This window comes from Notechis scutatus, chromosome 3, assembly GCF_049901735.1.
Source record: "Notechis scutatus isolate UNSWTSFEM ecotype Mainland chromosome 3, rNotScu1.2, whole genome shotgun sequence".
Lineage (NCBI taxonomy): Eukaryota > Metazoa > Chordata > Lepidosauria > Squamata > Elapidae > Notechis > Notechis scutatus.
In genome coordinates, this window is record NC_142011.1 from 175,539,416 (window position 1) to 175,566,426 (window position 27,011).

The 27,011-nt window shown below is 38.2% G+C and overlaps 1 protein-coding gene across 1 annotated transcript; it reads right to left on the reverse strand.

The window, feature by feature from the left end:
• Positions 1 to 20,815: 20,815 nt before the first annotated feature.
• Positions 20,816 to 26,555, reverse strand: MSC (musculin). The gene is made up of 2 exons (XM_026688824.2): positions 25,823 to 26,555; positions 20,816 to 22,072 (listed from the first exon to the last, which is right to left on the reverse strand). Exons 1-2 carry the CDS (start codon positions 26,531 to 26,533, stop codon positions 21,986 to 21,988), a joined length of 798 nt encoding a protein of 265 aa, XP_026544609.2. The 5' UTR covers positions 26,534 to 26,555; the 3' UTR covers positions 20,816 to 21,985.
• Between the last annotated feature and the right edge of the window lie 456 nt (positions 26,556 to 27,011).

The window sequence follows — 27,011 nt, forward strand, 5'->3', positions numbered from 1 at the left end:
AGATGGTATACAAAATTTAAAACAAAGTAAACCACAATTAAAATAGCGAAGTCCTAAATTTGCCACACCAACAGCATCAAACAAAACAAAACAGATGTTTTAATTATTATATGTAGGCTGCAACATTCCAGACAATTTTTGTACCCCTAGTTGTCTGGATTTATGAATATTTAATTATAATGCATATATTTCATGATAAGTAGAAGACAATCAGCCTTAAAATTGCACCTAGAAAATAAAGATGAGTGCCAGAATACATCTGAAGAAGTTATGGCATTTGTACCAGGATCTTCTATTAAATATACTTACTCACATGAAGTGAGAACAAAGATAGTTTCCTGGGGTGGTTGGGAGATGATTCCCATTCATTGTCTTTGGTCAGTTGTTCCTTCAATGGGATTCTGAAACTGTGTCTACCCTGGACTCAGAACAGTCTGCAGGATAGGTTATGTGCCACAGGTGGCTCTACTCTCAGCACCTCACCAGATCCATTCCCTGCCCTTCCTGGAAACTGCTCAGAGAAATCCAACTGACCCGGAAATTTCAGCCAAGTAGAAGTAATATCCTTAAAATGGCTGTATCAAAAAAAAAAAAAAAGATGTATTGTAGACAAGGTCTATGGTATTTTGAAGTTACCAAAAATATAAACTCTGATCCTTGACTTTAAGTACACTTAAAACTTTGCAACATGGAAGTGCATAAATGGAGACGCAATCTATATGTAGCAGACCTGCTGGAATTCATCTTTTTAAAAGGGCCATTATACTGAATAACAGGCATATCTTCCAGATCTGCTATTTCAATAGGGATTGCAACACTGTGGCAGAATTGAGATTTTGTACCTCTCTATATCTAGTGATGCGTTCACTGGATATATTCATTCTCCTGCAGACAAAGTCAGCACCAGAAAGTGAAGGCCCAAGCAACAGATATGGTAGAGGATCATCTAGCACATTAGAAGATCCAAAGTAACTTTAGGCAGAGACATTGTTTACTACAATTTGTTCTGGTTCATCTGCATGCATCCTAGTCCATCTGATGTTAAGTTTGGTCATTTGTGAATTTTTCTCACTGGTGTTACGTACATGCCAGAAGGGGCACTGGTCTTACCTGAGACGCACCTTCTCAGATGGTGGACACAGGATCCAGGCATGGGATATATTCAGCTCTGCTTGCCTATAGACTGAATAGAAAAACTGAAGACACACCCCGTCCAGGCCACCGTCTCCAGTTCTCAATAAAGTCGAGGTCTTCTTGAAATCGCTGTAACAGTTCCATTGTTTGGCACAGCCCATAGTTTGTACCGTCCCATACAACCAAGACCATAGAGGCCTGTGAAAAAGGATGGGACTGGATCCTGTCTCCAGCATCTGAGAAGGTGTGTCTCAGGTAAGACCAACACTATTTCTCCAGAGTGATGTTGACAGGATCCAGGCATGGGACATATCAAAGCAAATGTCCTACGGGCAGCTGAGTTCCTGGCAAAACCTTCTGTAATACCCTTCGTCCAAACACCGCATTAGCGGAAGCAAAAGAGTCAAGGCGATAGTGTCTAATGAAGGGAAAAGGGTAGACCAGGTTTCCATGCAACGTATGTCTTCCACCGAAGCCTGTGTAGTCCAGGCTGCTGTTGTGGTGGTGCTATGGGTAGAATGAGCTGTTACCTGAGTCGGGGCAGGTAAACCTTGTTCTGCGTAAGCTTTGGCAATGGTCACTCTAATCCACCTGCCTATGATGGAAAAAGATACCTTCTGACCTATTGAGTTCGGATGAAAGGAAATAAACATTGTCTCCATCTTTCTAAAAGTGGCTGTTCTTTTCAGGGTCTCTCTCTAGGGTGAGACGGATTTGCACAAAAGTCTGGCAAAATGAGTTCTTGTGCCCTATGGAAATAAGAATTGACCTTAGGCACAAAGGCCGGATCCAATTGCAGTACTATGTGATTAGAGTGGAAGATACAAAGGTCAGCCTTGAGTGACAGGGCTGCCAACTCTGATATCCTCCTGGCCAACGTAACAGGAGAACGCAACCAAGAAAACCACCTTGTAGGATAGATATTGTAGAGCGATGGTTCTCAGAGGCTCAAATGGTGGGACTGTAAGGGCCTGAAGCACCTTAGATAGGTTCCAGGTGGGGAACCTATGTACCACTGCCGATCTTAAGTTGGTTGCTCCTCTGAGAAGCTGACGTATTAATGGGATCCTAGCTAATGATTATAGGTTGCCAAAAGATGGTACAGATGAGAGTGCCACCACCTGTCTGCACAGCGTGGCAGGGGCATGACCTTTGTCCAACCCCTGTTGTAAAAACTCTAACACCTGAGTGACCAATGCCATGATGGGATCAAGGCCCCTTCCCATGCTCCAGATACAGAAGGCTCTCCATGTGGCTTCATAAATTTGAATGGTCGATGGTCATCTGTCCGCCTGGATGGTGTTAATGACTTGAGAAGAAAGATTGGTGCCCCTCAGTATCTGCTTCTCAAGTGTGAGGCGGCCAGTTGGAGCCACTGAGGTTGTGGATGTTGGATTGGGCCCTGGCTGAGGGAGATCCTGTCGGGGGAATCCTCCATGGTTGTGACACTGACAGACTGACCAAGTCCACAAACCACAGCTGTCTGGGCCAGTATGGAGCCACAAGGAGAATCTCTGCCTTCTGCTGCAGGGTCTTCCTGACGACCGCCGAAATGAAGGGTAATGGAGGGAAAGCTTAAAGGAGCCCCTTCAGCCACTGACAAGGAAGGGCATTGACCCCTTCTGCCCCCTGCAATGGAAACCTAGAGAAAAAAATGAGGCAATTGATGATTTGTTGCAGAGGAAAAGAGATCAACTGTTGGAGGGCCAAATCTGTCTGAAATCTCCTGGAACAGAACTGGGTGCAGGGTCCACTCGGAGTGATCTATTGTGGACCTGCTCAACCAATCTGCTGACCAAAGCTCCCTTGACTTCACTGGACAGTTGTCCTGTAGTATGGGGTACGAAAGGAATGACAATAAAAGGGTGAGAACCTGGTCTCTCCTTTCCTTGAAACTGACGGCAGGATCTTGCATTTGTCTTTGGACTTGACCAGAACAGGATCTAACAGGGCACCAAAGAGTTTGCCCCCTTTGTATACTGCTGACACCAACTTCCACTTCCTTTTGGTGTCAGCCTGCCAATATCTGAGCCACAACAAACGGTGAGCCGCTACTGCCGATGATAATGTGTGGGCTGCAAACTTCACAGAGTTTAGTGTTGCATCTGCTGTGTACTCAGCGGCTGCAATCACCTTGTTGAAATCATGTTGGGCTCTTATGTTGCTGGTTGGTACCTGCCCCTGTATTTGACGTAGCCAGATTAAAGACACCCTGGTAAAGAAGGATGTCACAGTGGCAGTGTGTCCATGTTAGTTAGATTGATCTTTCTCTGAGGAGACCAGGGAATAAGGGTCAAGCAAAATCAAGTCAGTCCCTAGAGTCTGGCTTGTCTTATGTTGACTACGGTGGTGATGGCTGGAGCACCTAACTGAGTGGATGGGAAACTTTGTTGTGTTTCCCCTGGAAGCCTCTGTCTGATCACCTCGGCAAACCACTGTTGCACCTCCATTGGCATCAATTGTGCCCCTAAAGCTGGAGGGTGGAATGAGTCAGTGACAGGCTTGGGTGCCATGCCACCTACACCAGTCTGTTGCCATGATGTGATGGGTACAGGTGGAATAACTAGTGCCATTGGGGTTGAAACACCCCAATAAGAGCAACCCAGCATCTCTGAACTTTGAGGATCACCACCTGACTACCCCAACGTATCTGCAAATAAGACTTCCCCCTGGGGGTCAACCAGATGACCTGTCTGATCCTCCTGGGCTCACTTATTCTTTATAAGAGGGCTAATGTGTAGCAACTTCTCCTGCTCTTTTGTGTTCTTTTCCACCTGTCTTACCAAGGCTTTGTGGCCCCTTTACTCAGCCTTCTCCTCTGCCTTGGATCTCCTGGTTGCCCTGGCCCTGATTTTGGCCACCGCCTCCTTAACTGAACCTCCTGAATGAGAAGACAGCCTCCTAGATTTGCTGGTCCATTTTCCCTTTCCCTTATGCTGGATTTTAGGACGTGCGGAGGAGAAAGCATGGTGGAGGGATCATCCATTGTTTTTGTGACTGGATGCCTTCACCACTTGTCTGTCCACCTCTAGTGTTGTGGTCTCCCTTGAAAGTGGAGACCTAAACACTATTCTTGCTATATAGGTAGATTCCAATCACTATAAAAAATGGTGGGTGCAAGGCACTGAGAAGACCTGACCTGCACTATCAATGAATCTGGCAACCTTGAATTGACTTTAAAACAGCCAAACCGAAAGGAAAATATCAACAGTCCTGGCAACTATTCTAGCAGCCACTGAATGAAAGCCTGATGCCACTGAATGAATGAGAAAGCCAAATGTTGAACACTATGGCTGAGTCTCCATTGAAACTCAGGAGAAAGACAATCACAGGGCTGCTTCAAAGATTCATGGCCAGCTGCTGATGTCACTGAGTCTATTAAGCCTCAAAATGGCGCTCCCACCAAAACTGTTCTAAAACTTGACAGACTGATGTTAATGCTGATTTTCCAGCCAGGCAGATAAACGGCAATAGCTGGGCTATTTTAGTCCTCTTAGCCACAGATTGCTTCAAATTAATAAAAGACTACAGTGCTTTAAATTGTCCAGCTCTGGTTACTGTTATTTCAAATCTTCTTTGCTTCAAAATGGCGCTCCTGCCAAAATTAAATGCTCCGATGACAGAGTGAAGCCAGAGAACTGTCACAGGGAGCCACTGCTCTGACTAGGCAACACTCCCTTCTTGTGCAGGTGGCCTATCAGGCAGGTCAACACTAGACGCCCCCAATACCTTCCTCTAGACCCTGGGTGTGTTATCGTCGGACTGTAAAAAATCCAAAAACCGGTGCTCCACTAGCCAGCAGACAGGTGTGAAGCCGGTGTCTTCATTTTGCAGCCACTCTGCTCTCTATCTCTGTGCGAAGGAAGCACAAAGGCAAACCAAAGCCTCTCGTGCCTCTAGTCCCTTTAGGACTGTTGGTGGAATTTAATCCAAAGAAAATTAGCGTGATAGCGTCCCTCTATTTTTTAAAAAACAGAGAAGCTATCAAAAAAAGCAGTCTAGTTAAGCTGAGTCTAAATAGAAGAACTGGAGATGGTGGCCCGGAGGGGATGTGTCTTCAGTTTTTCTATTCAGTCTATAGGCAAGCAGAGCTGAATATATCCCATGCCTGGATCCTGTTGACACCAGTCTGGAGAAGATCAATGTCCAGCACATTTCTTTTCTCAAGTGATAATATAAAAACAAATATCAATCAATTCAGATATAGAATCCTAGAAGAAGAAGAAACAACCATGAAAATCATCTACTTCAGTCTCCAGGCCAGTGTAGATTATTACTACTATTACAGATGGTCATCCAACCTTTGTTTAAATACTTTTAATGAAGATAATTCCACCACCTTCTGAAATAACCTATTCTAATATTGAACAGCTCTTATCACTACATTTTTTCCCCATTATGCCCAACCAAAGTATACTTCCTTCTAATTTATAGTATTTCCTCTCATGCCTCCTGGAATAATTCTGAAATTCACCCCCATTGTTAAAAACCAGGTAGATAGATGTACGTGTAATAAGCAAGAATCATTATCAAAGGGAGAATTATCAAAATTAGAGAGAAGAGAAACATTATTTCAGTACTGAGAAGCAAGATAATATTAGGAAGCAGATCAGGCAAAGCTTCCTTGATTAGTGGATTATAACAAGGAAGGAAGGTAAAGCACAATTATATTGACAAAGTACTGTTATTATCAATAAAATATAGTGTGTGTGTATATATAATTCCTTGTTTGTCCTATCACACTTGGCCAATAAAGAATTCTATAGTTTATTTAGTACATATAAGTATAGTAGATCTGGTCAGATCTACTTATTAGAGCTATCACCTATTTCCCTTCCCATCCTCCCTCCCTCCCCCTCATCTCTTTCCCATTATATATCCATATTTAAGAGAACAGGTAAAGAATCCTACAGAGGTTATCCCAGATGATATGCAATTACTCTTTACTATTCTCCAGAGCTTTCTACTTAACAAAACAAATCAGCACAATTGTTCAAGAGAGGTTCCATAAACATTGACAAAAGCCTGCAATTTTGTTGCCCACTTCATGCCTAATGGCCCTCCAGATGTTGCCGATGTAGACGATACTGATTGGGGTTGTGGAAATTATACTTCAGCAACATCTGGGTGAGCATAGGTTCCTGTTCTTGAACTAATATGTTGCTTCCCTCCCCCATTTGATCTCTAACCAGATGTCATCAACTAAAACCACAGCAGCTGTAGCTATGACGAATCCAAGCAGGCAGAATGCCAGACTGATTGCAATTCAGAAAGATAACTCAAAAGCAAATTCACTGCTCAGTTATTTAAAAAATTGTATCCACATTTTATTATTGGAGGCATGGAGAAAAACTATTCTAAATATTGCAATTTTGAAATAGCTGACTTTTAGTAAGTTAGCTTTCTCAGCTTGCTTTTTAACTTTCATATGAGGTGCACTTTAGAAACAAAATACAGCCATTGCACTGACTTTTTCAATATCCACTTATTTTCATGGCAAAATAAATAATACATGAAAGTAGGCTATATCAAGATACCAGTAGCATGATTATGGTGACCCTTCCATCACATATTAGATCTATCTAGATTTAGTCCATGTGTTTAAGAATCTTTTTGAAAAAGAAGGCGGGCAACCAAGCAAAAAAAATTATGAACAAATAGCAAATATTCTAAAATTCAACTTATAGAAGACAACTGTACTGAAAAATAATTGAAGAAACCATGTCCCAAAGATTTTGCAAATCAAGATATTTCCATCTGATAATGATTCGCCATGCCTTACATATAAGTTAAGTATAGGGAAGAAAATAATGGAAGTACATCTAAGAAAAAAAAAGCCTTTGCCCATTGTTTAATTTATATGCTATTATTATTATTATATTATTATTAGGTTATTATTCATTTTCAGAAATAATATAGGATATTAGTGCCGTGATAGTATCATTCTTATATGCAAATCATTTCTAAGTACTAAACTTGTATGTATGAATCAATATGTGTAACTCTCCGTTCAATTATCTTGGATCCTTACAATTAGCACATAACTATTACATGTTTGTTGCATTGAATTGAGAAGATCATGTGGATTTTGTAAAATGCTCAGTACCTCCATATCTCAGTACTATTTTCCATAGTAAATGCCCTTGGATTCTCTTAAAAAGAGTTGATGTTTTCCTTGGATTTCACAATTTAGAACCCCTTAATTTTGGCTCTTTTCCCTGTTTCTCTATCCCAGAGATTTAGTTCCCTCAAGTGCCTTGGTAAACGTTTAATTATTTAAAATGAAGTAAAAGCAGTTTTGGGCTTGCAGAAAAATCCTGGAAATATTGACTATTGATCCAGCTGCACAGAATCAAATGACTTGAGAAAACAACTCCTCCGTTTTTACTTCACTGAGGCTGCAAGCAGCCACTTTTAGGATCATTACCTCTTGTCGACAAAATACAAGCAATGTAAGAACATGTGCAGGTAGGTTTTGAACCCAATGAACTCTGTGCGGTTTGAAAGGAAAACAACACATGCACACACATGCACACTTCTGACTTGTCATGAAAGCATCTCTTCCTCACTGTAACAGCAATTTATGGCTGAATAAGGTACTTCAGATGTTCCTGTGATGCCAGAAGTCATCACAATCTGTTAGGATCTTACTGTCCAGGCTGTCATGATTCTGTGCAGGAAAAGGTAAACAACACACATTTCTGTATAACATGAAGAAGTCAACATTTTTCTAATTGTAGATGTCAGTACTGACAGCCAGAATTCAGTCCCTTAAGTAGAATTCTATGGTGGAAACAATGTAAACACATTTTAGGCTGTGTTCAATTAAAGTCAAATTGCATAGGCAAAGAGAAAAAGGGATCCATAGTCTTTATTTTTCCTTCAGCATATCTGGCTAATTTCCAAGAAAAAGAAAAAATATATAAAATATGGATGAATGTGTCTTTCCATCCCTCTCCCAAATATAAGCCATAGTAGGAGCTACTGGACAGAAAGAATGTTGTTAGAGTGTTTGAAAGTAACACATTTTCCATCGTTAACTACGATAACTAATTGCATTTTGCCATCTTTACAAAATAAAAATGTCTCTCATAAGTTCTATCCTGAAGATTCTTTTGAATAAGTGTTTGTATAAGGGATATAATGTAAGATTGTCTGGACAAATTATAAACAGCTATATAAGCACATAGCAATCAATCAATCAGTCAATCAATTGTATTAACATAGTGATAGAGGAATGAATGTTATATTCTCCTATTTATTTTACTAGTTGTTAGTATTCATGGATATTAAAAAAATCAACATGCTCTGTTAAAATGCCAGTTTTCTGAGATGTAAAAATGTCAGAACACGATAAATCAAAAACTTTTCTCACCTTTAATATAACATATAAGCTGTACAATTCAATTGAAAAACAAACTAAAATATTCTTTGAGGGGAATAACAGTAACAAATGTACAATGATTTATCCTGGCCTGATTTTTTTTGCATCTTTTTTTACATCTCAAAAAACTGGCATTTTAACAATAGTGTATCGACTTAGTATATTCATTATATTATTTTATTCATTTGCTTCATTCTGTTCTTGTTTATGTGTTTAAACTTTGCTGGTCATTGACCAAAGAAATATTATTGATTGACTGATTCATTGATTTATATAAGCACATATTATATTAGCAGCTTCATATGCTAGAAACAGGTAGCCCTCAGGAGACAAAGGGAGAAAACTTATCTATCCACCTCATGCCCTTATTCTGGAAAGTATGCACTGCCTCAGGTGATATACTAATATGGCATGATTGCTTCGATATCTTTGTTGTGATTGTTATTGTGACTAAGTTTATGGTGGATCAATGGTTACAATGCAGTACTGCAGGCAACTTCTGCTGACTGCTGGCTGCAGTTCAGCTGTTTGATTCTCACCAGCTCAAGGTTGACTCAGCCTTCCATCCAGAGGTGGTATTCTGCCAGTTTGACAGGTTCTGGAGAACCAGTAGTGGAAATTTTGAGTAGTTCAGAGAACCAGTAAATACTACCTCTGGTTGGCCATGCCCCCATCTATTCCCTGCCTCCTGAGTCCCAGCTGATCATCTGGGTCTTCTTTCATTGACCTGCACAGGAGAATGGAGCTGGAAAGCAGGTTAGTGGGGTGGGCAGGTAATGGGGATTTTACAGTATATCCTTCCCTTGGAGTGGGGTGGAAACGGAGATTTTACAGTATCTCTTCCCCTGCCATGCCCATCAAGCCATGCCCACCAAGCCACACCACACCCACCAAGCCACGCCAACAGAAGCGGTAATAAAACAAATTGAATACAACCACCGCTTCCATCCTTCTGAGCTCAGTAAAATAAGGACCCAGATTGTTGGGGGCAATATGCTGACTCTGTAAACCACTTAGAGAGGGCTGTAAAGCACCATGAAGTGGTATATAAGTCCAAGTGCTCTTTCTATTAACAAAAAGGATACTGCATATTGTAATATTAACAGTACGATGTAATTTCATATTAATGATGGAGGGAGAAAGAAAAGGCATGGGAAGTGATATTAGAAGCAGAATTTGTGCTAGTCTATAGCATAATAAAGATTTAATTTGATAATTAGAATGGCTCTAAAAATGACTATGTTATTCAACATATATTAACAAATTTGTTGGTGAAAAAGGTGCATAAGCATTCTTTCAATCATCCACTATGCATGAGAAAATCTACAGTTCTAGAGATCTTGACAGATTTTACATTCTAGGAATATAGCCAGGAAGAGCACACACACACACACACACACACACACACACACACACACACTGGTTGACCCAGAGTCATATTAACAGTCTATTAATTCCAGGCCCAAATGTCTCAATAATATGATAATTCCAAAAGTAATATGACAGCAACAAGCTTTTATTATATATTTGAGAAGGATTGAATCTATTAATTTCATTTTTAGATCATAGGAAATTGATCTGACATTGTTTTAAACATGCTTTGTTTTAAACCCAACCAAATATACTGGGTTTCATAAATTCTGTCAAATTAAACCTTTCTCAACACATAATTGTAACCTGTATAATGGTCTTTCTGGATGCTCTTGCCAAAGAAATGCACTGAATCTCTTACTAATCTATTTAAAATAATGTAATTAAGTATAGGAAGCTTCCCCAATGAAAACCAACCTTTAATTAAATTAATCTTAATCATATTTTTCACCCCAGACATTTAAAGAAATTTTGATCTTGTCTAGATATTTTTCTTTTGATTTTATCAAAAAGGGGATACATTCATATTTTTACTATCTTTATGAGAAATCTTATATTAGTGCAAACAAAGAACACGGTCTAAGATCCCAACTCTAATTCTTGTCTAAATTCTTGCTATGACATTGAGTTTAATTTACTCCAATTTATAGATAATCAGGAGATCAAACTCATGTGCTGTTGAACCAAGTGTAGATATTTCTGATCTATATACTAGAATTTTATACTCTATCTCGACTATTGTAATTCCATTTGTTTTTTGTTTTTTCAGAATTTCTGATTAAACAAGAAAATAGTTGTAAATCCTTTTAAAAAGGGTGGGGAGGAGAAAGATGGCATGCTTGATATGTACAGATACCAAATGTGTTTGTTTGTTTATGTGTGTGTGTGTGTGTGTGTGTGTGTGTGTGTATACACACATACTGCACCAGTTATATGTAATGTAAATTGACCTAGGAAGAAGGCAGGCCATTAAAATTATTTGTAGTTTAGTGATTGAATAAATCATATCTCTTCAAATAACTTTGTATAGATTTTTTTTAATATTAAATACCAAAATTAAACCATAAAGTGCTTCACAGGAAAGTACCTCAATAATGAGACAGCAATCATCAATCTGATTTCTAGTGTGGGGGGCGGGGAATCTGAAATTTTCTATAGTATACCAGAATAAAACATTTACCTGGATCTCAGATGTGCGGCTTGTAAAATATAAACTAGGACTGAAAGTGTGTGAATTACCAATAAAGGATAATATTTTTAGCTCAGGGTTGAAATGAGGGATCTTTAGTGCTCTCTGAATTTGGTTGTTTTCTTTCAGACATTTCATTACCCAAAGTAGGTAACATCATCAGTGTTAGTCTGACCTAACATCACCACTAGCACTGATTATGTTATCTAGTTTGGGTAATGAAATGTCTGCAAGAAAAAAACCAAGAACAAAGAGCACCAAGGACCCCTCAATTATGTGAATTGCAAGTAAATTAATAGTCTTCTCAGCGATAGTGTTCATCTATGCATTAGTAGGTTAAGACTGCCCTCTGTTGTACAAACGAAGGAATGCATCAAATATAAAAAAGATTTGCCTTAAAAATCTGTAGTACTCACACTTATCAAAAATGTGATAAAGGAAATGTGGCAATATACTATGTGTGTGTATATGTAATATATACTTACTTGAATATTTAATAACAAAAATACAAGATTACAATTTAAGAACACTGTCGTTTGTCACTACTCTGAAATATATATTTATCTAACCAGGATTTTAAAAAACGTTTTAGCAGGTAACAACCCTAGAATGTTATCTTATTCAACAGATATCATCTTCAGTCTGAGTAAATCATAAATATTGTACAATATGAAAAATAAAGTCAGAAATTTTTTAAAAAATGTTTTTCCTTTTTTTCAATGTAATTTAATTGATAGGTATTTATCCAGAGGGCAAGTTTTGTGAAAGGGAAAGCATACTTCTTAGATCCATAACCTTGTTCTTGCTTCTTAGTCCAGACATAAATACTGTACTGGGCATTTTTTCTTCCTGAAATAACAATAGATGCAGAAATAGATGCAGAACTCTGAAACTAATTGAAGTCATTTAGGTGACCAAAGATCTGCACTGTAGTCTATTTTATCTTCTCTGAAGAGTTATTTACAATGCTTGATTATGTACACCCATGGAACTTCATTTTCCAAGTATGAAGATGATGGGTTGGAGGGTTCTGCAGATGAGATCTTTCTTATTTTTAGGACTTCTCATCCATGTCTGTTGCTGCACTTCTACGGACCTATTCAAAATATGTTGCTGTACCAGCATCTAACTAGACATCAGCTCCTAAATGCCTATAAAATGTGAGCAAAAAACACTGTAATATGCTATTCAATTGGAATGAATATGAAGAAGCCTTAATAAAGCCTTTTGGAACTCGGGTTTAATTAATGAATTTGAGTTATTATTGCAAGGATACTCATCTGTGTTCATGTACTGGTCTACAAAGGAAGGAAACAAATTCTATACTGAAGAAAATGTAGAGAAACCCTGTTATATGCATTAATTTCAATATATGGAGACCTTCAAAGTGGATAGTACACCCAGTCCAGTGGTGGTATTCAAATAAAGTTGCTACTGGTTCGGTGGGCGTGGCTTGGTGGGCACTTTGCGTGCACGCGCGTGCCAAATGTGTACTTTGCACAGGTGCAGAGGCATTCTAACTCGCCTCCTGCAAGCCTGAACGATGCCGGTCACTGCAGCAGCTGCCACGCGGCGCTATTCTGTGCCACACAAAGCAGCTGCACTTCGAATTCTGGCCATAAAAGTGACTATGGGAGGCCGGACGGGCGGGTGGGCCAAACACAGAGCAGCGGAGAGAACTGGTTCCATCTCCGCTGCTTATTGACGCTACCAGCTCTCCAGAACCGGTCTAATGCCACCACTGACCCAGTCCCCCAAACTCCTTAGCCGCCATACATTCAACTGCAGGGTGTGATGAAAAGCTTAAACACAGTTTTAGCTTTCAACATACTACAGGAACCTAATAAGTAGACACTTCTATAAATATAACTGCATTAGATTGCTTGCTAATTTTTAGGCAAAAATCAACTTGAGTGCTACTATATATGAGTGTTACTATATACAATAGCAGAGATATCAAAACAGTTCTTTGATCCCTAGAATTTATGGAGAAAAGGACATTGATTATCTGTTTTCAGTAGATAAGAATATATATATACTGTATGTATTTGTTTATAAAAATATAAAAACTGCAATTAACATAGGAGATACTTCGTTCTAAATATCAGTAGTATAGGAGCTGTGATCAAACATTTTTTAATAAATATGCATGGAATAAGCACCATTAAAATCAATTTTTACAACCACATAGGAAGAATGAGGTAGTTTTGGGCTATTACAGGTATTAGCAAATCAATCCACTGAAAATTAATAGTGGCTTTTCTGAAAAAGTAATAAACGAATAGGAATAGATTTTGACTAAGTATATAAGGAAGGAATTATTTATTGAAAAATCTCAATTTGACTTTGATTTCAGACTTTGAGAAATATAGGTTACTTCCCTCCCTTCAAATGTCCTCCCAAATTTCGGTTTATTGAAATGTCTTCATAACTCTGACTTGATTATTTTTTCATTATAAAAAATGTATAAATGTAAGGTGCACTTGGATATAGTACCAAATCTCATCAAAATCTATAAATATTTTCCACTTCAAGAATTGTGTCTACTCACTTTCCCCCCATGTTATGGGTATAATTTAGGTATCACATAATGCTAAAATATATTTTGACATGAATTTCTTAATATTTAAATGGCCTTGGTAGGTGATTGTCAGAGAAGAAGGATATATGACTTTCTCAGAGGTTTAGATGAATCTCATAAATATTTCTTACATTAATCCAGAGATTTTTATTCAATATATCAGGTTGAATGCAAATGTACCCACTAAATTATGGTATGGATCATTTATGAATTGGACCCTATCTATTCAAGGGATTCTCAATTCATTAAGGAGGCATAATTTTTTTTTATGAACAAGCTAGGTCTAAACCTCTGAAAAACATGGCTGTTAAGAAGAATAATTTTCATTCATTATCTCTAATCTGCAGTCATTCAGGCAGACTTGATTATATTGGCAATTAGTAAAATGAGTCTGATACAAACATTTGGCAGCAAATATATGTTCAAGGTTATTGTACACTGCCACATGTTCTTCACATTTTAAGTTTGAATAAATAGTTACATTTTGCCAGTTTATCTGCTAAAAACTAATTTTTAAAATATAGTTAGCTGTCAAGCCCAATCATTTCCATTCACATTTGAAGATGTGACATTTGTCTAGTATTTTTTACTAATTGGTGCAAGCAATTAAATTGATTAAAAAAAATAAAACTAAAATGTAATAAAACAATGTAATTAAAGAAGAATTATACAATACACACCAGAGGGCAGTCTTGATTCATGATATCTATTGCTATTTACTCTTACTAGGTGATTTTAATCTCCCCATCAATGGCTTTGAGACAGTAACAAGAACAAAAGTACCACTGAGTGCACTAAAGATCATTATTTATCAGTATCCCACAATACATCCAAGAAAATCATGATTTCGAACATAATTCTTTTCTTTGTTTGGTGGTGGCTTATTATTCAAACCATTGTGAACTGGAACTCTGTGAATTACGTAGAAATATGGGGATTCAATCCAGGAAACTTCCTTGATATATAGCAATTTGAACTTCAGCAATTTGAAACTTTCCAGAGTTTGAATCCAATACTTTAATTTACTACTTTACACTTGTTGCCTTTCAAAGTTGCAATGTTTTTTTCAAAAGTTTGGCACATATCCAAAAATATGCATGACATGTTTAAAAATGATTGTTGTATATAATATGATTGAACATTTACATGCATTATTCTGCACTGTTGTCTTCTATTCTTGTTTCTTAATGTTTCTTACAGAATATTAAAAGTAGTAGTAGTAGTAGTAGCAGTAGTAGTAGTAGTAGTGGTAGTAGTAGTAGTAGAAGACCATTTGGTGGGTGGGGACAAGGGTACAAGTGATGCTTCATGAATAATGGCATAATTGTGCAAGTGATTTGAATTATATAATTTGCATCAGTCATGTGGTGAGACTGACATAAATTACTTCATTTACATGACTGTTATGATTTGTGTGGAATCACTATAGTTTTGTCCACGTCACCCTAATCCTAACCCTAACCCTAAATTGCTTTTAATGTACAAGTTATGACTAGGTTTAGCCTTTTTTCACCTGTAAAGAGAACAACGACAATTTAGATATAGCTCCCAGTGACATTTCTCTGGGCTACTCCCATTAAAAAAAACAGTACTGTGATAAAAGGGATATAGAGAACATGAAATGTTATATAATGAATATTATACAATATTTATTATTTATAAACAACTACCCTGTTTCTCCAACAATACGGCCTCCCCCAATAGGAAGTCCCAGCATGTTTTATAGGCATGAAATGAAATTAAGCCCCTCCCCCCCCAAATTAAGGCCTATATTAAAACATGCGAAATGGGGGGAGAAATGGTGGGGGGCTTGCCGTTAGGAAGTACTTTTGTTGCACACCCGGATATGGTGCTGCCTGCATTGACCCCGATACAAAGTGCCTCACCAACGCCTAGGTCAACATCCAAGCCGTCGCCGCTCGCCCGCCCGAAGATGCAAGGGGGGGAATTAAGTCACCCCCGAAAAGATGGCCTAGCCATTTTTTCGGTGCTCAAAAAAAAAAAAAAAAAAAGACCCGGCCTTATTATAAGAGAAACACGGTATTATATAAGTGCTCATTTTAACTGATCACTCTGCTGAACACCTAATTACCACAGTACAGTCTTATGTCTAAGGATATTTACCCATGTAATATGACTGTATTACTATTATACTTCTCATCTTTTCTACTTTCTTCTCTTATTAGTATCTTATGATTATATTACTTTCTTGTTTGTATGTACACTGAAAGCTTATGCACTGGAGACAATTCTTTATGTGTCCAATCACACTTGGCCAATAAAGTTATTCTATTCTATTCTATTCTATTCTATTCTATTCTATTCTATTCTATTCTATTCATTTTGTTTTCTGATTTTAGTAGCATTGTGGTGCCATTTCTTTTGTTTTTGAATTTTTAATATATAGTATATAAAACAAACATCTTAGTATTATCTGGGTTAAAACTTTTCTTTGATGTTGGTTGTTCTTGTTTTTTGTTTAATTAAGCTTAATTAATTAAGCTTGGCTTAATTAAGCAATTGTATGTGGTATTTTGGCTGTACAAATGGCAGCTACTAGGAATGACCCTCAGACAACCGTGGATCTACCTGGGAAGAGGAATCTTGATTGATTGCAATTCTTGGTAGGAGCAGTGGAGGGTGGGGTCTCCAACATTTCATCTCAGCTTTCTATTTTTTTAAGCACACCTTGGTTTTAACTTAATTTTTTTATGATTTTTAAAAAAATCTTAAACAATGTTAATATAACTGATTTTCAAACAAATAAATAACAAAGAATATTAATCATTTCCAGAGGTTAAAACATTTAGATTTGATTGTCAAAATCAGTCTTGCTAACTTACAGGACAAGCAATATGTTTGCAATTTTTTTTAAATCTCTGTAATTGAAGATGAAATAATATGTATAAGTTCAGAGTTAATTTGCACATGAAAGTTAGGTTTTAAAGATAAAACATTTTCAGATGTTCAAAACATTCATTGTTCACAACATAGAAGTGGGTGGCAGCTTGGAATTGTGCTAGTAGACTGGGCTATTGAGGCTAAATCCAGTCCAGTGCTCTGTGTAGGAATCCAGGAGTAAATAGGTATCTCTTTTGGGCCTTCTTCAATATATTACAGAAAATTCACCATTTGCTTGGAAACTATTCCCACAATGATCAATTAATTATACTCACTATCTGATGATCTGCATTCTAGAGATGAAGACTATCATAAACTCTTTGATTTTTGTCTTCCCTAAACATCCTTTTTCTTGTTTCATAAGACTTAATTTAAGTTCCTAAAATTTGTTAAAGAAATGTCCTTGAATTATAGAATACGAACATGTGTTCCTCTTGTTACTTATGGGAATAAAGTGATTACACAACATAGCCATATAAAATACTCTACTCTGTATATTAAATGAATTAAGAAATATATTGCATTATTTAGGCTAAGGTGATACATAAAAGGAGAAGGTTTAATCTTTAATATTATGATGAAAAGTAGGCTACTTCATATAACTATGAACCACACATGGAGCCAGTTAGCAAACTGCTATGGAGCCTGCCTTCGTTCCTTTGTTCTTGTTGCATTTATCTACAGCAAATTATTGAAAAAGTTCATTTTTTAAAAAAAGGGGGGAAGGGTATTCCTACTGATAATTCTATGAAATGCTGTTATTTCTCTACCACCCTGAAATGAAAAGCTATTTAAATAAATTAAATGTTTTAAATACGTTAATTAACCTAATCAAGAGTCTGGTTGTTTTCCAGCCTACTTTCTCCTCCTCCTCACTGGAATTTATTAATCATTTAAAACTTTTTGTATGACTTCCACAAGTAGAACAGTTCCATTCTTTAACTTCTTTTTCCAATCTCTAAGATTCATTAACCAGTTGCATGTGGATTTAGGTCCAGGTAATAGCCAAGGTGTGTAAGTAATTGTTTTATATAGTGGTGGTTTTGGGGAAGCAGAAGTCTCCCTTCAACTCATTTTTGAATCCTGGCATCTCCCTCGACAAATGCCTGAAGTTTCTTTGGCAAGATTTCAGAAGTCACAACAGAGGAAGGCAGAGATAGTCCTTGATTTATAACCACAACTGAGTCCAAAATTTTGGTTGCTAAGTGATTTGTCTTTGCTTTCTTGCTGGGCTGAGAGAGAGAGAGAGTGACTAGTCCAAAGACACTCAGATGGCTTTGTGCTGAAATTCTTGTTTGACTTGTGTCTAGTCTGGTGCCTTAACTACTACAAAGCATATATACCCTATCTTTTATCCCATTTAGTGTTTTTCTATCTTGTTGTACCTCTAATTTGAAACTCTAATGCAGGGATGTCAAATTCAATTTCATTGAGGGCCACACCAGAGCTGTGGTTGGCTGAGTGGGTGTGGCCAATTAGATGGGTGTGGCCAGCTTGATGCCACTCTCCAAACTGCTGGCATGTTTCCTCTTTGCACTGGGTAGACTGGGAAAAACCACGCTGGCCCAATGGTGCCTCTTTGCATTGGGTAGACCAGGCTGAAGCAACAAGGGCCAGCCCCTTACATTTTCCAAGACAGCCTCCAGGTCAGATCCAACCACATAGCAGGCCGGATAACAGATAATAGATAATCAGAGTTGGAAGGGACTTTGTAGGTCATCTAGTCCAACCCCCCGCCCAAGCGGGAGACCCTACACCATTTCTGACAGATGGCAGTCCAATCTCTTCTTGAAAGTCTCAAGTGATGACGCTCCCACAACTTCTGAGGGCAAGCTGTTCCATTGGTTGATTGTTCTCACTGTCAGAAAGTTTCTCCTTATTTCCAGGTTAAATCTCTCCTTGTTCAGTTTCCATCTATTATTCCTCGTCTGGCCTTCGTGTGCTTTGGAAAATAGCTTGACCCCTTCCTCTCTGTGGCATCCCTCAAATATTGGAAGACTGCTATCATGTCTTTCCTGGTCCTTCTCTTTACTACACTAGCCAAGCCCAGTTCCTGTAACCGTTCTTCATATGTTTTAGCCTCCAGTCCCCTAATCATCCTGGTTGCTTGTGGTTTTTTGCTGCCCACACCCTGGCGACGGGCAGGGTCTGAGTTCAGAGCCCTGGGCCTCTCATGGTAAATGAATAAACACACGGACACAATGTTTACTCGGGATGAAAAGGCCCTGAACAAAAGGCAGGTACCTCCTTTTATTAGGTTGCTTGCAAGCGTCATAGCAGGAACAAGGAATTTTTCCTTATAAGGTAATCTACATAATTATGCTAATACAAAAACTATACCATTGCTGGGGTCTTATCACCTCCGCTCTTAGCCCTGCCCAGTTACTTTCTTCTCCCACATAACTTTCGTTTCTCCTACTTTCTTCTCCCATAACTTTCGTTTCTCCAGCCAGCGCCCCTCCCAGCCAGCATTCCACAAGGTTGACCACTGCAACTTTTAGCATCCATTTATTGTAACAGTTGTATATTGCAACAGTTGCTCTTCTCTGTACTTTTTCTAGAGTATCAACATCTTTTTTATAATGTGGTGAACAAAACTGGATGCTGTACTCTAGGTGTGGTCTTACTAAGGCGTTATAGAGTGGTATTAGTACCTCCCTTGATCTCGATTGTATCCCTCTGTTAATGCAATTTAGGATTGCATTAGCTTTTTTGGCTGCTGCTGCAGACTGCTGGCTCATATTTAGCTGGTTGTCCACTAAGACTCCAAGATTCCTCTCACAGTTACTGCTATTGAGCCTGGTTTCACCCAGTCTATATGTGAACTTTTGGTTTTTCTTGCCTAAGTGTAGGACTTTACTTTTCTCTACATTGAATTTCATTTTGTTAGATATTGCCCAGTGTTCTAGTCTGTAAAGATCCATCTGGATCTTGAGCCTATCTTCTTGGGTGTTAGCTATTCCTGCCAGCTTAGTAACATCTGCAAATTTGGTAAGTTCCTCTTCTATTCCCTCATCGAAGTCATTAATAAAGATATTGTGGATCTGGTCCATAGGCCTTATGTTTTTCACCCGGGCTCTAGTGAATAAAAGAAAAATATTTTATGTGGTCTTTCCATTTCTGAAATGCATACCTTGCTAAGCTTACCTGTCACCAACATTATATTCCTAAAGTACCTTCTGAAAACATTGTTTCAGTTAGTTTTCATAAAGTAAAGTTGGAACTTCAAAATATTTATAAAGTATTAAGATATATTTAAAATAGCTTCATCCCTGTCATGCCCCCATCGGAGTTTGAATCCAAAGAAGAAGACAAACAGCTGACAGGGAGCAGGAGAGTGGCTCCATTGGCTGTGCAGGAAACTGGGGAAGGGCAAAGTCAGGCTGGACAGAGCAGGAGAGAGGTAGAACAAGGGAGAGGGGGTTCAGAGGAAGACCAAGGCCCACCCCTCTTCATCCTAGGGCACGCAGGAAGAATGGAGAAGAAAGCAATGTGGGTTGCATGGCTTACGAGGAAGGAAATGGGTCTTCACAAGGCACACTTAGGGATTGAGTTTAAAGCAGAGGCAGATGGGTGGAGTGGTTGTCGGGAACAATTGCTGAGTTTATCTAGCCTTGGTGGCTGTTATCAGAGTTCCGGGCATCCTCCCAACTGGTTTGATTTACTGCCATGTTATTTCACTTCTGGAACTCCTTATCTTACCCTGCCGGATTTATTACCTTATTTTGCCTTGTTGGATTTATAATTTAAAGTTTTCTGTTTACAGTGTTTGGATTGGAATATCTGCAGTCAAAGGATGTTGCAGGTTTGTGGGAGAGTTTTTTTTCCAGACCGGAAGGTAATCGGGACATTGGGGGCAAAGTTGGAGCTAATAAAGGAACCCATACTTAATTCTTTGGCTGAGTTGCCTTTGTGCCACGCCCCGGGTCATCACAATCCCCTTTATATTTTATGCTGTAATTGAATCTATATTATCCATCCTTAACTTAAACCACAAATACAACTGATTTATTCCTGTGGTGACAAAGGATACCTGTGGTCATTCAAAGATTGCTGAACTGCAATTCCCATCATCTTTTACCATTGTTCATACTGCCCCCTGCTGGCATGGGAAATCCCACCATATAATATTTAGAAGGTCTGAACTTCCCACTATCTATAATAAAGAATGGCTTCTGTAAAAAAAAAAGTTGCTTCGGGATGTAATATAATATTTATTTGTTTGTTTGTGTATTGATTTGTAGGCTGTTTCTATTCAAGTGGCTTACAGCAAAATTACAGTAGTGTCAAACTTCCTTTCTCATAAAATAGGTTTAATTTTGTCATCAAGAAAAATTATGTGTTTTTCATGAAGCACCATTCCAGAATGCTTTCTATTCCCTGCTTATCTCAGAGAGCTACCATTAAAAGAAAGAGAATAAGTAAGGGAGAGAGAAGAAAAAAAAACTCCATGACCTAGTTGTAAACAGATTCAGTCATACTGTATATAAACATAAACTTTAAAAAGTATTGAATTTTTCAATGATTTTTATCCAGCTATCACCAACCACTCAAAATATTATTGCAATTAAGGTTTTAATATAATGTATAAAAATATAATTATTTACATTTATAATATTGTTTGCATATAGAACAGTATACAGTTAACATTCTATAGACCAGAAAAGCTCAAGAAAAAACACTTGTGATATAAAAGGCCAACTTACATATAACTATCCTAGACATAAATAAAGAAGCTTGTTATTTCAGAATAAGGCAAGCTCACATTTTAAATTCTGTAGTACAGTACAGGAGTAAAATTAGTTGTCTCAATTCAACAAGAATATGCCTATGACTTTGATCCATGACCTACACATTGCCTGGCTATGTGTACACTTGTCTTAAACACAAGTAATCTGATTTAACACTTTTGTGAAATAGACTGTGAAGGAGCAACCAGATACAATCTTTTTGTCTTTGATTTTTAAAAAGAAACTGTCTAAGGTGACAGAAGTAGTCTTACTATTGCATAGCTGCCAAGAACATAAGATCAAATATATTATAAATTTGTGTTAAGGACTAGTCTAGAATACTATTTTCCTTTGGTATACAAATAACACTGTTTGGGATTACTTCATATATCATTTGGTTCATGCTATTAATTTTAATAGTTATCCACCTGTATGTCTTGTTAGTCAAAAAGTTTTAGGACTGTTCTTTAGAAAATGATGCAAAAATGCCTTTTTACAGCTACCATTTTATCTGAGATTTGAAGATCTCTCCTTCCTACTTCACATTACACATTGCATTTTAAATGCAGTTTTCTTTCCAACTGAAGAAGCGGAGGATTTAAACACAGTTTAATTGTTTTTCATTGTTTCAGTTTGCTTTGGTTGATAGAAGACAATGTAATTGCTAAGCACATCCAGCAAGAGCAGTCTTTATTTTAAGCTGTAGTTCCACATAATCTGCTGACTGTTGGGACATCTTTGGTGTCGGATTCTGGTCTTCCTGAAACCACAAACGGCCAAGTCTGTGAATTTAAAATATGTTTCCATGTTAGAAAGAAAGATGACATTTAACAAGGACCAATTTGCTGCAACATAATTTCCACCCATATTTGACAAAACAAAAACAGAAGTGTTTGCTTGATCAAAAATCAGATGCGATACATTTGAATTTATTAAAGATGATTTATTAAATTTATTAAATTTATTAAAGATGAATTTCTTGCTATAGGATGTTAACAGCATTAAACAACATGCTAATCTAATATAATGCATTAGAATTTTTACTGTATAGACTACAGCAAAGCAAAAACTCTGCAGAAAATACCTTGCTTAAGCCCATTATGTAGCTAATATTCTTGTTCTTTTATATCAACTGATTGACTTTGAAACAAGCTTTTGCTGTAAAATTATTATTTTAATCCAAATATATACATTTCTTTTGCTGAAACATTGCCAAAAGCCTTTAATGTGGACACTTTTTTGTCCATATTCTACACACAACTACTTATGTAAGCAAGTTTTGTGGAAATGGAAATGAAACAGCTTCTATAGTTCCTTTATACAAAAGCAGTAAGAGAGTTTAATTTCTAGCCTATGGATGAGAGAAATGTGTATGTCATTGATTTGTTCAATCAGGCAGGAAAATAAAAATGACCAAAACATAATTTTATTATAGCCATTATAATAGGAATAGTGCTTTTTAATTATACAAACAATGATTGTATGATTATCATTTTATTTATTTATTTAATGTTTAATTATCTATTTTAAATGAACGAATTGTCCTCGACTTATGGCCATAATTAAGCTCAAAATGTCTTTAATAAGTGAGTTAGTTAAGTGAGTTTTGCCCCATTTTATGACCTTTCTTGCCCCAATTGTTAAGTGAATCAATCCAATTGTTAAGTTAGTAATATAGTTAAGTGAATCTGGCTTCCCCATTGACTTTGCTTGTCAGAAGATCACAAATGCTGATCACATGACCATGGGACATTGCAACCATCATAAATATGAACCAGTTGTCAAGAGTCCAGATTTTGACCTTGGGTATGCTACAATGGTTGTGTGAAAAACATTCATGTCACTTTTTTCAGTGCTCTGATAATTTCGAATGGTCACTAAATGAATACAAGTCAATCTTTATATACTTCATATTATATAAAATATGGGTAACTAACAATCAAATATACAAATAACAAAAGATACAGTGAAATTAGAAGTGCTTGCATGCTACCAGGTGCCATAACTCTCCACCTCAAGAACACAAATGCTGAGTTCATCTCCTATCCTGACCCAACACCTGGGGGAAAAGCTCAGTCTTAATGGCTGTCAAGGAAACAAGAAGAGTAGGGCATTCCTCCATATCTTGGAAGTGGGGTGCCTACTCCATAGCCACTGCTATGGGAAATTCTATTTCCTAGGTCTCACTAGATGCATTTAACATCAGGAGGCCTGCAGACTATTAAATTAAACCATTCCTTAAGGTATCGGCATTTTCTACAATTTTGTTATATAAATTAGTTTAATTTGCATACAGCAATTTCAAGAAGCTTGTCCAATTCAAAATTTTCTAGAATGCCTCCCCTTTTTTTTCTTTACAAACTAAATTTTTCATTATAATATAAACTAATGTGGTGAAATGGGTTGCAGGTGAGAAACCATTAAGTAGGAATCTTTCCAAATAAGGTTGTTTCAATAGAACCTAATGTATGTGGACTAAACCACTTCAAGGAAAGCCAGGAAATGAATACTGTATAAATTCTGGTTCTCCTACAGTTGTATTGGTTATTGTGAAAAATTTACAGAATGAATATACATAGTCAAGGCCGCCATTTAAATTAGGCATTTTGACAATGCCTCTTCTAGAATAGTGCTCATATTTTTTAAGAGAGCATTCTAGTATTAAATGTATTCTCCTTTCTTGAAATAATTTTTTGGGGCTTTCTTAGTTTGATAAAATACCACAGTTACAAAATATTTATTAGACATATTTTGTAGTATCTTCTGCTATATGTTATAATCAACATCTGCATAGCTTAAAAACTGCAATCATTAAATACAAACATGTCTATGTAAATGTTGCTGTTACATAGATAGATACATTTCTGGAATCAAATCTACATGAAGATATTAACTGTTTCTCTTTGGAATGTGTTAAATGCAGTCATGTATAATTGGAGATGTTTAGAGAAGGCCACCTGTATCTCCTATATATATTTTTGAATCAGATCCCATACAATTCAGATATGAAAAACCTGCTAATTTTCAGAAACAGTTCACTGCCATGTAAATGAGAGTTCAATTTCAATATTCCTAGACTTAAGCTATCAATGATTACAATAGTCTTTTATTATTTTAGCCTAGAGAATAATCTGTTGTGTGCCTTTGGCATTTGAAGTTTTTAATAGATATTGGATTGCAAATGGAAAAATGGAAATAGCAGAATTGTCAAAAATATGAAGAAAGGTTATGGCAAAATGTATTATCATAGTTTAGCCATAATTAGGTACGGTCCCAATTGCTTATCTCAAAATATGATGAAAGTTGAATAAGATATTTCTGTATGAGAAATAATTAAAAAGAACTGGACTTTGTAGTTTAGAAACCAATAAAAAACAATTTTTTTGATTTCGAAGAACAGAAAACTAATGTTGCTCATCTCATCTAACAGGGCAGTTAGGTCTTTTTAGAAGCAAACTGAGTTGAGAGTCATAGATCCTTGCATTTGAGTCTACTGAAATTGTAGGAGAGATTTAATTTCTCCCAGCCAATTGCTCTACTAACAAATAGATCAACCCTTCATTGATTAAAAAAAAGCAGATCCTGCACTTGCAGAAAAATGCTAAGAAAACAAAGAGGGGAAAACTCTGCTAACAAAAGCTGCAGCCACTTAAAAGCTGAGGGATAATTTTTCAAGCATAGAGGGATCTAAAGGGATTCTTAATAACACATGTTTAAAAGATCTTTGAAAGCCTCCCTCCAGATAATGTCAAATCCAATTAAGAGCTCTCCAGATATGCTTACACTTCCTATTCGCACTTCTAAGAGTGGCAGGCTTTTAAAAAGTGTCCTTATCTTTGTATACACAGTTGAAGTGTCTTTTGAAACATGTAGTTGCTCATCACCCTGGAGCAATTCTCATGTGTGGAACACGAGAAGGTGTTAATAATACTTGCAGACGATCAAAAATACAAAAGATAAAACCAATGCTGTGTCTACAAACCAGTCCTTTATTGAGAACTTAGGGAGCCAGTGAATGAACCATTCACTGACTCAACTTACAAATTCTTGAATGTCTCTTTTAAGTCAGATATTAGTTTATTGATTGTATTTGGACAAAAGCAGGAAGAATGTTTCTAAAGAGGGGAGAGCCAGATACATAATTTACAGAGTATGAGATACGTATTCTAAAGAGTATGTATACTGTATAGAGAATACAAATACTGTATACTGTACACATTCTGTATCCTCCCAAATTTCAGATTTCTCACTGACTGATTACAGAGACACTCCTTTTAGCCTGTCGTATTCTTCTGTATTATATTATTCTCCTATAATATCTCTTATCTACAGTAATATTAACTTGAACTTTAAAAAATACACATTTATACAGAAACAGATACTTCAAGACCGGCCAACCTATGTATGTTCCAGGATTGCAGAAACACCCTGCCCGTGTTCGGAAAGCACCGCCGTCCTGCCAGTGGAATCGAAGTCAGGCCAAGCCTGCCTTCCGAATCTGGTCTTCCTCAAAGGGTTCCGAGCCCACTCACCAGGTTGACAGGATGCACGTAGCCCTTCTCATAGCAGTCTTCTTGCAGCAACTGCCGCAGGTGGGCGATGTAGCTGGAGGCCAGGCGCAACGTATCCAGCTTGGAGAGCTTGGTGTCCGGAGGCACCCAAGGCAGGCTGGTTTTCAGGCGCGAGAAGGCTTTGCTCAGCACGCGCATGCGGGCTCGCTCGCGCGCGTTGGCCGCGTTGCGCTGCGACTGCTTGCACTCGGGCGTCGAGCCCGCGGCGCTCCGACCCGCCGCCGGTTGCTTTTTAACTCCGCCACTTTCTCCGGTCCCGGAGCCTCCCTTCGTGCGCTTCTTTTTGCTCGCCACCGCCTCCTCATTTTCCTCCTCCTCCCCCACCTCGTCTTCTTCCTCTTCTTCTTCCTCCTCCTCCTCCTCCTCCTCTTCTTCCTCTTCAGCGGCGGAGGAATTATCCAGCGAAGGGCAAGTTTCACCTCGGGGACGCCGCTTAGTGCGGGGCGCCGCCCGGTACTCCAGCTGCAGCTCCCTCACATCCATCCGAGGCTCCGGCAGCTTCTCGGAACCACTCGGGGAACCTGCAGGCATGGCCCAACCGCGGGACGCCAGAGACGGGCGCCAGCTAGAAGGCGCCCCCTCCGAAGAGGAGCTCCACGACGGCTTGCGCTGGTTCTTTGGCGAGGGGGTGTATATATGTGTGTGTGTGCCAGGGAGAGCGGGGCAAACCATCTGCGTGGTCAAGGGGGGGGGCGCGCAAAAATGAGCAGCCCGCGTAGCGGCGCGCCGAGGGCAGACTAGGCTCTGCGCACGTCAGCCGTCCCTTCGCCGGTCTTTGGATCTTTCCCAGCCCCTCGGGATCCGGAGAAACGTGCTGAGAGGAAGGAGGAGGTGGTTGGAAAGCGCCCAACGCTCGCCGTTGAAAAAAACCTCGCCTTAGCCGCGGTGAGCTGCTGTCCATGTGCTGTCGGGTATGCGCTTACTGCAGGGGTCCCCAAACTTGGCAATTGTAAGACTGGTTGGACTTCAATTTCCAAAAAGTGCCTTTATCTTTTCTTTTATGTATACTGAGAGTATTTGCACCAAGACAAATTCCTTGTGTGTCCAATCACACTTGGCCAATAAAGGATTCTATTCTGTTCTGTTCTACTCTACTCTACTCTACTCTACTCTACTCTACTCTACTCTACTCTACTCTACGAGTTGAAGT

What these genes read in the sequence shown, in the direction of transcription:
- MSC (XM_026688824.2), bottom strand. Translation starts at nt 26,533, where the DNA reads ATGGTTTGCCCCGCTCTCCCTGGCACACACACACATATATACACCCCC. An exon ending in ACGTGCATCCTGTCAACCTG is followed by an intron (nt 22,073 to 25,822) that starts GTGAGTGGGCTC and finishes TTAAATTCACAG; the next exon opens with ACTTGGCCGTTTGTGGTTTC.